The following is a 13,160-nucleotide window of genomic DNA, read 5'->3' as shown; positions in this document are numbered from 1 at the left end:
CTTTATTACTTTCTTCTCTCAGCTGTCTGCTTCTTCATTACCCACCACTACTAATATATATATATATATATATATAATCTCACAAATAACTAAAATTAAAATTAGTATATTTTTACTTTTGAAACATACTACTCTACTAATTGAACAGTGTAAAACCCTAAGATTAGTGCAATAATAGAGAGGTGAAGCTTTGTGAGTAGCAGTTATTCTATATCATGTTGAGGGTAAGATTTCTTGTATTCCATTGCTTGTATTAGTGGGCTGATTTCGAAGGGCTGTTAATTAAGAGACTGATATGGTCTAAAAGGCTCAAGGCCCAGAGGAATTGGCCCACCTTACATGTTGTTTTTATTACTTGAACTCGATCAGGGATGTAAATGGATAACCGGAAATCCGATTCTGATCCATATTCGTATCCGTTTAGCGACATCCGTATTCGTTTAGAGATATTCGAAAATAAATTCTGAATACTTAATCTTAAAAAATTAAGTAAATAATGATCTTGAGGGTTTTTTAAGATTCAACAGGTTCTAGAATATGTGGAAAAGAGAATCATGATCTAACAGATATGGATTGAGAGTGAATTGTATCCGCTAGGGGGAGGAAGGTCTGGTTACACAAGGTAGAGATTTAAGCGGATGGTCACCCGAATCCATCTGAATCTGTTTAGAGGTATCCATATTCGGCCAGGTAATATCCGGATCCGATCACATCCAATTCATATCCGAGTCGAATCCAATCCGTTTACATCCCTAGGCTTGATGAATTGACGGGTCCATATGAAGCTAGGGGCGGTATCCACCGAGGAAAGATTTGTAGGGTTATATGGGTATTTTGGTAAATTACCTGTATAGAGTTTTGCTATATTCCTATGTATATTTGTAGTGGGTGTGGAGGCGGGGTTCTTCACTAAATATCTTGAATATATATTGTTGTCAACATCATTCGGGCCCAACTTATAAGAGATTAATGAGTTCTAGATCCATTGTGATCACAACCATCAATTAATATTTACCATAAACAAGAATAGAGACATAAAATTCTATGTTGGAAAAAAAATCTTAGAATTTATAATAATCCTAAGATGGTTGAGTTGTTTGGTTATTATCATTTATAAATTAAGCCTTCTTTTTCAACGACAAAGAGTGAAAAGGAACGCACCATAGTAGAACAGATAAAAAATACTCAATAGAGATGTCTTTCTCTAGATGATCGACCTTAAGAAGATGAGAAAGAATAATTTGGAGGAGACATTCCATCTTCACCCTTAAAGGGGATCAAAGCAGCTTCCATTTAAGTCCAAACAGCCCTGACCTCCCTAACAAATTGTAAGAACTCATGCATCAATTTGAAGAAGGAAAAAGAGAAGAAGAAGAAGAAGAAGATGGTGCTTAATTGGAAGATTTGAAGGGAAACTATTGATGATTGCCATGGAAGGAGATCGAGGAGGAACGCGAAATTGCTTCGAGTTAGAGGTTTCATTGTCAAGCCAGCAACCATTAATCCATGAAATGGGTTTTGCACAATTTGAAGAAGAAACACAAGGGCTTAGTTTCTTGATTCCTTCTCATCCTTCTCATGTATCTATTCCTCTTAATACCAGCAACAACAGCATGGGACTTAGTAATAATGACCTTATTACTGGGCCTCCTTGGAACAATGATCAGGTAGTTGGGTTGTTCGGAAAAATTTATTAATAAGGGAAAGAGAATCTTGGAATATTAAACAAAACCTAAGAGAATATATATTATTTCTTGCTTTAGTTGATTTTCTTTCTTTGAGTGCTCTTCCTTTCTTGTTTATGTTTGTGTGTACTGAGGTTTACTGGTTACTTCTTTTATGAAAAAATCAGGTTAGGAGCTTGGATTCTAAGGTTGTTAATGAAGAGAACTGCACCCCTAACATTAATGATGGCAGTGATTCCTGGTACCTCTTTTATTTTCCTAGAAAGGGTTTCCCTCTTTGGACTTTTTTGTTTTATAATTCTGTGTTTTTTTTACCTCTCTCTCTCTTTCTCTTTAGGGAACTAATCCATATGAACCTAGCTAACTCCATTTGAAGCTCATCTCTTAGTTGCATGGATATTTCTCAGGTGGAGGACCTCATCCACAACAGATAAGAGCAAGGTAAAGATGAGGAGAAAGCTTAGAGAACCAAGGTTCTGTTTCCAAACAAGGAGTGATGTGGATGTATTAGATGATGGTTACAAATGGAGGAAGTATGGCCAAAAAGTTGTCAAGAACAGCCTCCACCCAAGGTATATTTGTTTCTGCATATATGAGAGACACTGGAAGAAGAGTCTCATTATAGATCCAATAATTAATATGCTAGCTTAATATATTGTGATTTGCACTCATGTTTCCTTGATTGCACCTTCAAACATACATGAATTGATTAGGAAAAAAAAAAAAAAAAAACTTTAGTTTGAGGTCCAGTGCAGTGCTTCTGAAATGGGAAGTTGGAACTCAAACTTTGTGGGTTTCTGTATCTTCTTTTCATTATTACTGCTAGAAAGAAGAAAACCCTTAGATAATGAAGACTTAACCTAATAAGATTACAATATATTCATGATCTTATTATAATGGATTTCAGGTTATTGGGAATGGAAAATGCCATACCACCAACCTCTGATAATGAAGACTTAACCTATATATATATGTATTGATCTATTATTAGTACTATTGGAGGATCTTACTAAGCAGAGTTCATGCTAGAATTAAGTTTCAGTGGTTGCTTTATAGTGAATTTATGTGTTTCAGAAATAAAGTCATAGAAAGTGGCAGAAGTACTGGATTACTGAAGTCTGACTAGCCCACATTGTGCTATAAATACCAAAATATCATAATGAGTTTGGAATCTAAGGGAACACTATAGAATTTCTTGGTAGGTATTTTGTGACATTTGTACCAAATTCTATTTTCATCTAGATGTTCCAACTATTTAATTATTTACATCTTTGATGAAGTCAGAAAAAACTGTCCAATGATATTAAAACTGAAATAATTAATTTAATAGGTAGGAAAAAGATTATTATTAATATTGCTTACTTCTGCTTTCTCTAGAGATGAATGCCCTAGTATTTCCTGCTAATCAAGAAACAAATATATCAAATTTTGACACATTGGAAAGTTAAGATTGATTGGAAAGAAGGTAATAATAAAAATGAAGTCAATTAAGTAGTTTCTTAACATGTTTAAGTTAGGTATTACACATGACTTAAGATTTAATGATTGCATTGGACTTACAGTAGGTTAGCAGCCACCCACTGCCTTACTTTTCAAACTTAATCAATGAACAATAATGATATAAGGAGACCAATTTTTGAGAGAGAGAGAGAGAGAGAGAGAGAGGGAACCTGTGATAATACAGTGGAATGGCCATCTTATTTTTTTTAAAAATAAATAAATAATAAAAGAAGAGAAAAAAAGATGTAGGTTGGAGGAGGAGTTGTATATATTGTGTGCTTTCTCTGGTTATATATATATAACTTGACTTGTTTAGCATATATATATTTTCTTCATGTATTAATTAGTGTGACAAAATTTGTAATTAATGAGGATAAGATGCAGGTTTGTTTTGTAACACATGTAGACTAGAAATAGACAATGAGTTCAATGTATTGGAATCTATCTATAGTAGTTTGAGGACCTTGAGGTACACATGATGAACATGACGATGAATGCTAGGAATGAAAACATATTACCTAATAGAGAATGCAATGCACGATGAGAATTCCCCCGTGTCCTCCTCATCTGTGATAAGCACATTATGTCTGCTAGGGGTATGATGTGTTGTCTTCTGTTGTTTTATATGAGTGGGTTGATTACAAAGGGCCGTTAAGAGGCCGAGGGGTCGAAGGTTTTTTTTAGGGCTATATGGGTATTTGGTAAATTTCTTGTATAGTGTTTTACAATAAATTTGTAGCGAGAATTCTTTCTCTGTAATCAATCTAAAAGAGATGTGAGGACGAGCGGCTACAACCCTATTCTCCATTGATATGTAGTAAAACATAACTCATTTCATTAGGCAATCTTGTCAAACCATGTAAATCTTTGTGTGTGACTATGTAATTATTGTTTACGATTTCCACTCCTTTTTTTGTATCGTTTTAGGTTCTCGTTTTTCTACAATCCCACCATCATTGGTTATATTTGGTTTGTTTTTGTAATAAATTAGGTAATATCAAAATTTCATCACCCACCACCATTTTTCATTTCAGAGGTGTTAGGGTACCATGCGGAAGACAAAAAAAAATAGTCCAACATCAGATATGAATGGGGAATGTGTATGGGAGGGGGGTTGTAGATATCTCTTGGGCACCCTCTCCTTATCTTTTGAGGATGTGTTTTGCCAAAGTCCCTAACAAGGGGTATCAGAGCCAAGGTTGTGGCAGGGCCAGAAAAATAGTCCCACATCAGATATGAATGGAAAATGTAGGGGGTTTATATATACTTGGACACCCTCTCCTTACTTGTTAGCTTTTGAGGATGAGTTCTACCCAAATCCTTAACAAAAAGTACACATATTCATTTTATTATTGATTATCTAGTTAATTATTGCTATAGTTTTATGATTCTTCTGGGCATATATCTCTACAATATTGATTATATATTGGGAAAATTACACAGTCATCCCCTAAGGTTTGTATTAAATACAGAATAACCCCCTGTGTTTCTAAATTATACAGCCACACCCCCTGTGTTTCTAAATTAATACAAACCTCAGGGGGTGGCTTATATATTTTGTTATTTGATTACATTGTTGAAAAGTTAATTTTTCTTTCCTTTAATTAGTCTAAGGGGAAACTAAACTTCAAAAGAGTTAACTAGGTAGAAGACTATTGTGAAAAGGAAGATGTGCTAAAACAAAAGTCTTCCATCAAATTTAATGGCTTATCAAACCTTGCAAACCCGAATCTTGTACTTTGCATTTTCTTTTGATTAGTATATTAGTTAAGAGATGAAAAGAACAACAACAACAACAACAGTGATTAAGATGGAATTATGTGTGACATTAGGTTTATCATAATCAAATATTTGAGATACCAATTGTGATGCATTAAATACTATTCTTTTTGCAATTCATTTTTAGTTACTTGATGATAATATTAACTTAATTGTGGATTTATTAGTGGAACTAAACAGTTTTATACTCTCATTAAGTTCTTTGATTTTCTACCAGAAGTTATTATCGTTGCACACATAACAATTGTAGAGTGAAGAAGAGGGTGGAGAGATTATCAGAAGATTGCAGAATGGTGATAACAACCTATGAAGGTAGACATACCCACTCTCCCTGTGATGATTCAAATTCTTCAGAGAATGAGTGTTTCAACTCATTCTAACAACTTAATGAGAAAGTAAAGTTATATTATAGATTTACAATGTCTATAGTGTATGAATTATTTGTAGTTATTTTCATTCAAAAAGTTTTAATTGGGTATTCTATATTTGTGTTCAAAGCTTAACCAGCTCAAAATTTAGGATTTATATTTATATATCTGTTGCTTGTATGAAATATAAAACCATCCTAGTATAATGAAAATTATAAAGAAGAAAAGAGATATCAATACCATTTATCAAGCAAGATATTTGATATGTCAACTTCCTTCTTTTCATTTTTCCCCTTTTTTTGAGAAGAGGGTAACATTGTGCTGAACCAGGGGCTGGGGGCAGGAGTTAGGGCTGGGGTTGCAAAGGCATTCATGGCTGGAATCGGGGCGAGTGGGCCAGAAGGGAGGGAGATGTGGGGGCGGGAAGGAGGGGAGGGGATGTCCATCGTTCAGTATCTGGTATCCAGTTGAGGAAGATGAAGTGGGTTTAATATATATCTTTTTAGGGAGAGGGTTCCCTACACTATCGAGTGCAGTTTCAGAAGAATGAGGAAACCCCCTTTGGAATCTGACAATAGGGCGGGGAGGGGCATTTATTTATCACCCCCACATGAACAATGATAAGTGAGGGGGTGTGTGCTGACGTGATGCAAATCTTTCTCCCATCTTTTTAATATTTAAAATTTGGGAAGTAGCTATGTTTTTGTCCAGGAGTGGCCTATGCCAGCACTACCATGTGTCTATCTCTCTCCTCCTCAAAAGAAGGGGACACAGATGTTTTTTCATATGGGGAGGAGAGAGATAGACTCATAGGAGTAATGGCATAGGCCACACTCTTGGACAAAGTTCTTTTTTTCCTTAATGTTTTTTGAAAAAAATAAAATTTTAAGAAGAGATTCCAGATTGTGATTAGGCCATGTGTTATATAACCACAATATATATGTGGAGTTGATCCGGACTCCATCTAAAGAGTTATAATATATGGTTCTCATTTGGTTAGAATGGGAGTAAAGTTGAATAAAATTTTGGAGATTTTTATTGGTAAGGTGAAGTAAAGCATAATGAAATAGGGATAGAGAAAAGGAAACTTTTCACTAGGGTGTTCTTGTTGTAATTAAAGTGAGAAATTTATGTCGATTTTACTTCACATGCACTTACTAGCCCCTTCTAACCAAATAGTGTTTGTGAAAAATTTTCAGTGGGGTGTCCATTTGGAAGTAGGATGAAATGAGTTGTTTTGGTATGATTTCTATTTCTGTTTCTATTTCATGGGGTTATAAATTGAAATTATAGTTTTGGTATGGTTTTTTCACTTTATTTAATTATGAGAAATTGAAATAGTGAAATAGTTAAGAACCTGTTTCAATGATGCAATTGAAATCAATTTCAAGTCTACTTTAATGAGCGTGGGTTAGTAACAGGGGTAAATATGCCATTTGACATATTTAAAAAGAAATAAAAGCAGAATCACTCTATTTTGACATCACCACCACCACCACACCTTCTTCCTAACCACATCCCCACTACCACCTCCTTTCTAGCCCCCCCCCCCCCCCCCCAACCCACTATCATCACCCTCTCCCAAAGAAATATAGAGAATTCATTTTAAAAATTTGAAATACCAAATGGATTTTTCACTCTTGAATATTTCAGATTGATGCAATTAAAACAATTTTAATTTCTCGACTAAAAAAGTACTATTTGTTGACTATTTCATGAGATCAGACTGATTTGATATGATTTTGATTTCAATTTCAGATTGATTTCTTGAAATAGTCAACAAAAGATTTTTTTTGTCAAGAAATTGCAATTGATTTGGTTGCATCTATCTAGAATATTTCAAGAATAAGAAATCCATTTGGTAATTCAATTTCTAAGAATAGATTCTCTATGGGAGTGGTTGTGGCACGGGCGGGGCTGGGAAGGGGGGTGTGGTGGTGGAGGTAGCAGGGTGGGGGTGGGATTGGGAAGGGCTGGTGGTGGTGGTGGCGAAATAGAGTGATTTTGCGTTTATATATTTTTAAACATGTCAAATGGCATATTTGCCCCTATTATTAACACATGCCCATTAAAGTGCAGCGCATAATAGGCTTGAAATTGATTTCAACTTCAATATTGAAAGGTGTGTGTGATGTATATCCGCCATTCCACGATCCTGAAGGTCGATTAACCTTTTGGGATTGATGTGTGGTTTGCGTGATTATATTTTCATAAAAAGAAAAAAAAAATTTCAATATTGAAATAATTTCTCAGATATTTCACTATTTCAGATGAAATAGATTTCAATTTCTCATAAATAAGGTTAAAAAAAAATCATATCATACATCATTATTTCAATTTATTACCGTATGAAATTGAAATAGAGATCATATCAAAACAGCAATAAGTTTCTTGATTTCACTTTCAGTTTCACTCACTTCACTTGTAATGAAATGAGCACTAGTATGGTGTTTGGTGAGAAGTGGAGTACTAGTTAAAAGCGACAAGTTTCTTTTTCCTACTTCACTTTCAACCGAAAAAAAACCCATTGGATCATTTTCCTTTTTCTTCCCCTTTTCTCATTTCATATTTACTTTAGACCACCACTTTACCAATAAAAATTTTGTTTCACTTTACTTCCATGAGTTCCATCGTTTCATTCTTAGCCCAATAGGAAATGAAACCTAACACCCTTACGAAGTGAATAAGCGAATGTGGAGTACAATTAAGAAAATAAAAAGAAAATAAAACCTTTTTCATTTAAGTTCCATTTCTCCTAACACCTTTTGAATAGTTTTTTTTTTTTATTATAATTTTTGGATTGAGTTTCCTTCATTCACGATGAAGAGAAAATCTCATGGGATCTAACTTTTCGATTGAACTAAGAAAGGGAATTTCAGATCTTAGTAAATATGGATAAAAAATTAATGATGATATTTACTATTCCAGGAGTCCAATCATAATGTCAAATCACCTTGGATGAAGAGAATCTCTTTTTATCTTCGGTAGAAAGCTTTCTCCTTTTTTTTTTGTGTGTGTGTGTGTGTTTTACTTCAAATACTTGTGAGGATCTTTCTTTTCCCACCTTGGATTAAGTTTATCTCCACTTTTCTTCATCGATGGTGATTTGACCCTGTGATTGGACTCTTGGAATGGTAATTATCATTATTAATTTTCACTCCCTGTTGTACAAAATTGAAACTACCCTTTCCTAAAGGATTAGATCCCATGAATGAAGAGAAAGTGGGTCTTACCTCTTTTCTTACTTTTACTTCTTTTCTAACTAAACAGACCTAAGTGATGGATTCGAAGGGCCACTAATTGGGTTAAATTTTCAGAACATAAGGTCACCTGCTTAAACAAACACAAATTCATGCCAATTAAAAGACATAATTTTACTAACCAAAAAAAGAGAGGGAAAATTACATGATTAGCAACTTTTGGGTTTTCATTTACAAAACTGTCCACCCTATGTTTGAGTTAACAAAAATAGACAAAAACAAGTTTAGGTTTACAAAACTGGACAAAATAGTATCTCTCCCTCCCACACTTACTTTTTTAGATACTTTTACCCCTGTCATTACCTTCTCGCCCAGGCATCTTCTGTTCCTTGCAACCCTTCCCTTGTCCCAGCCACCGCCATTCTGTGCTACCCCAAGTAACAGAGGAAAAAAAAGAGATTTTTTTAGAGGGGAACTGCCGATGAAGGAAAGAGAGTCACTGTTTTGTCTAGTTTTGTAAAACTAAACTTGTTTTGTCTATTTTTGTTAACTCAAACCTAAGGTGGACAGTTTTGTAAATGAAAACCCAAAAGTAGCTAATCATGTCATTTTCCCAAAAAAAAAAAATCTAATTGTTTAGTCAATCAGTAGTTACTTAATCATTGACCAAGAAATGTAACTCTAGAACTATCTAGATCTGGGAAGTGTCTTTCCAAGGCTCTTGCGTTGATATCCCCTGAAATCGGTTCATTGTCTATTCTTGAGTTATTTATGATTGGCTCAATGATTCCAATGTCCCCCCCCCCCTTAAAGGGTGATTAATTTGGTTGTATAGTTTTATGGGAGAAAGAATACCACCCGATCATGCCAGACATGCCGCCCCTGCACCCTGACATAGGAGCTCCCGAAAGGACCGCCACACCTCTGGTCATTTCTGGGATTCTAGGGGGTGTGGTGATCATTTTGCGCACCCTTGTGTCAGGGCGCAGGGATGACGTTCTTTTTCCCTATTTGGGTTTTTTTTTTCCTGTGTATTTTGGCCTCTCCCTGGTGATCTTTTTGTGCTTTGCCCTTTTCAATATTTCAACTGGAAAGGCTAGCCTAGCATCAGATCATGTATGAGTTCAACAATTATGCCCAGGCCTATTTTCAGAGGTTTTTTTATTATTATTTTTTTTCATGGTGGGCTTTCCTTTTGTGGTAATTTCTAACTAAATCAGGAAATAATCAAAGGAAAATGTTAAAGAAAAATATAACTAACATAAAAGATGTGTCGGAATTGAAGGAGATGCCTCTCAAAATATGTTTTGAATGCATGAATTGAAAAAGAAAAGATAAAAGTAAGAAGAGGGGGTTCTCCTTTGTAATGTTTCCCTCGAATGACCTATTCAATTGGACACAGTTATGGGACACATCTTTCAAAATTTTTCTTGGGATTGTTTCTACTTTCTCTAGCTAGAAAAGCAATCAAATGCACATAAATTTTTGTTGCATCTCCTTGGTAGTCATCTTAGGAAACGATCAAATGCAGCATTAATACTGGATGTTGTTTGACAATGGATAACCATATCTGAGATCATAAGTTGAAAAACATTTGTAATGAGAATTTTTAGGGGAACACAATGTAGCTGACCATGAAATCAAATTGTGAAAGCTGAAAAGGTTTTCTGGTTTAGCTACATGATCACATTTGTTCTTTGGTCTACACAATACTTCCATATGGCAAATCAAATGAGGCTAAATTTTTGTAGGCAAGTAATCTCAAGATCCTTCGCTCACACTTAAAGTTTTAGTTCAAACAAAATTGTCAAAATGTAAAAATTATGCATTAAGAAGTTGAGAACTATAGAAAAGGTGCATCCATTAATAGGGGCATATGGATATATATATATATATATATATACATGGGAAAATATGCCTACACATAGTATCGCATATTATTAATAAGAGGTGTAAACTTCTTTTGAACTACATAGTTTTCTTGCTTGATGATAGTTTTTTTCTTGGGTTCTATCTCTTCCATTGTAGAGGACATTAGTGTCGGGAAAAGTGCGAAAATCCTTTTCCACCTGTGTGTAAAGAAAACTTGAGACATATGGCAGTACATGAATAGTAACTATGAATAGTGACTACGTGTGAGACCCACGTTAACACAAAGTGAGAGTGTACAAAGAGCGTATAAAAAATGATAAAAACAAAGAAACTCACAGACAACTGTTTACATGGTTCGGCAATGCCTACATCCACGGGCGTAATTGGGACTTCTTCACTATGAGAGAACTTGAGAAAACAATCGTACAAGTAACACTTGGATTTAAGCCAAACCCAACCCTGTATCCAAAGTCGGATACCCCTTGTACACCCTCTCTCAACTCACACTCTCAAACCCTTGAAGAGAATACACTAAACCCAATAACTCCAAACAGCTCTCCTACACTCGCAGCTCTTGAACTTGAATGTTTGTTCAATGTGTGTTTTGAGTCCTTGATCTTAACCCCTATTTATAGGAAATGCAGGAAAAGAGCTCACTGCATTCTTCACGTTGCTTGAGCGACATAAGGTAGGAGGGAGACACCTCCTCCCTATCTTTTTCTTTCTTTCATTTAATTGCCGATCCATATTTTGGCCATTAGCCCATCAATTCTCCCAATTCCTCTTCCCTTTTTTCTTTCTTTGACTTTTGCACAATCTATTCCACCTTATTCCACCGTCCAAGCCATTTAGTCATGGACGGTGGCTGGCCCTCTTAAATGAGGAGGACCCAACAAACTCCCTCTCCGAGTCATAAAGAGGGATCTGCCATGTCTGCAATGCTTTTGCAAAAGTCGTGTTTTACTTTGGGTAAAGCCTTTGTCATCATATCTGCTCCGCTCTTGTCAGTATGAATCTTTTCAAGCTGCAAAAATTTTTGCTCTAGTACATCTCGTATCCAGTGATACCTTACATTGATGTGCTTGGTCTTGCAATGGAAACTGGGATTCTTATTTATGTGGATATGCACTTTGACTGTCGCAATGAACAACGTACTTGTCTTGCTTCAGACCTAGTTCTTGAGTGAACCGCTTCATCCATAACATCTGCTTACAAGCTTCTACAACAGCTATGTACTCAGCTTCTGTGGTTGATATGGCCACACATTTCTGCAACTTGGATTGCCATGACACTGGTCCCCCTGCAAAAGTAAAGAGGTATCCTGATGTGGGCTTCCTTGAGTCGATGTCACCTGCCATATTAGCATCTGTGTATCCCGGTAACACAAGTTTACCACCTCCAAAACACAAATAAGAATTAGTTGTACCTTTAAGATACCTTATATTCTATTTCATTATTTTCCAATGCTCTTTGCCTGGGTTAGCAAGAAATCTACTTACAACTCCAACTACATGTGCAATGTTAGGTCTTGTACATACCATGGCATACATCAAACTTCCCACTGCTAATGAATAGGGAATATTCTTCATTTTAGTTCTTCCTTCCTCATTTGAAGGGTTCTGATCACTGCTCAACTTGAAGTGGCATGCAAGTGGTGTACTTACCGACTGTGCTTTGTCCATATTGAACCTTTCAAGTACTTTTTGTATGTACCTCTCTTGTGATAGCCATAATTTTCTGGCTTTCCGATCACGAGAAATTTTCATGCAAAAAATTTATCGTGTCTGCCCCAAATCCTTCATGGCAAAGGACTTGCTCAATTCTTACTTTAACCTGTCAATTTTACTGACATCCTGACCAACAATTAACATGTCATCAACATAGACCAAAAGAATAATAAAGTCATTTTTTGAAATGTTCTTAACAAATACACAATGGTCTGATGTTATTTTCGTATACCTGTGATCCATCATGAATGAATCAAATTTCTTGTACCATTGCATTGGTGTTTGTTTCAAGCCGTATAAGCTCTTTCTTAACCTGCAAACCATGTGTTCCTTACCTTTGACTTTGAAGCCTTCTGGTTGCTTCATGTAAATTTCTTTCTCCAGATCACCATGGAGAAATGTTGTTTTTACATCAAGTTTATGAACTTTCAAGTTCATACTTGCAGCCAGACTTAACACTGCCCATATGGATGATATTTTTATTACGGGTGAAAAAATTCATCAAAGTTAATTCATTTCTTTTGCCCAAAACCTTTCACAAACCAACCTTGGTTCTGAGTTGTTCTCTTCGGTCTTTAATTTGAACACCCATTTATTCCTAAGTGTCTTCTTACCCTTAGGTAAACTTACCAGATCATAGGTATAGTTCTTATGTAGGGAGTCCATCTCCTCTTGCATAGCTTTTAACCACTCAGCTTTGTGCTTGTCAGCATTTGCTTCTTCAAAGCACTCTGGTTCACCTACATCTGTTAGTGTAACATACTGATGAGGTGGGTACCTCGTAGATTGTTGGCGCTCCCTTGTGGATCTTCTTAACTGGGACTCAACTGGTGGCTCTTGAGTCACTTGCTCCCCTTATTCACCATCATCGGTACCATCTATAGGAGCATCATTTTCACCATCGACATTATCGGTTGCTTCTTCAACGCCTTCTTGTGCATCTCACCCTTCATCATGTGTAATGGGTGGAGAATCTGGATCAGAATCTACAAGGTCATTAATGAACGATTGAGATTTTTCGATCTTGTC

The 13,160-nt window shown here is 35.7% G+C and overlaps 1 protein-coding gene across 1 annotated transcript; it reads left to right on the top strand.

The window, feature by feature from the left end:
- Positions 1-1,349: 1,349 nt before the first annotated feature.
- Positions 1,350-5,419, top strand: LOC122645176 (probable WRKY transcription factor 12). The gene is made up of 4 exons (XM_043838511.1): positions 1,350-1,667; positions 1,853-1,926; positions 2,093-2,257; positions 5,182-5,419. Exons 1-4 carry the CDS (start codon positions 1,422-1,424, stop codon positions 5,342-5,344), a joined length of 648 nt encoding a protein of 215 aa, XP_043694446.1. The 5' UTR covers positions 1,350-1,421; the 3' UTR covers positions 5,345-5,419.
- The last annotated feature ends 7,741 nt before the right edge of the window (positions 5,420-13,160 follow it).

Source organism: Telopea speciosissima, chromosome 1 (assembly GCF_018873765.1).
Source record: "Telopea speciosissima isolate NSW1024214 ecotype Mountain lineage chromosome 1, Tspe_v1, whole genome shotgun sequence".
Taxonomy (NCBI): domain Eukaryota; kingdom Viridiplantae; phylum Streptophyta; class Magnoliopsida; order Proteales; family Proteaceae; genus Telopea; species Telopea speciosissima.
This window is presented reverse-complemented; position numbering and strand designations above follow the sequence as displayed.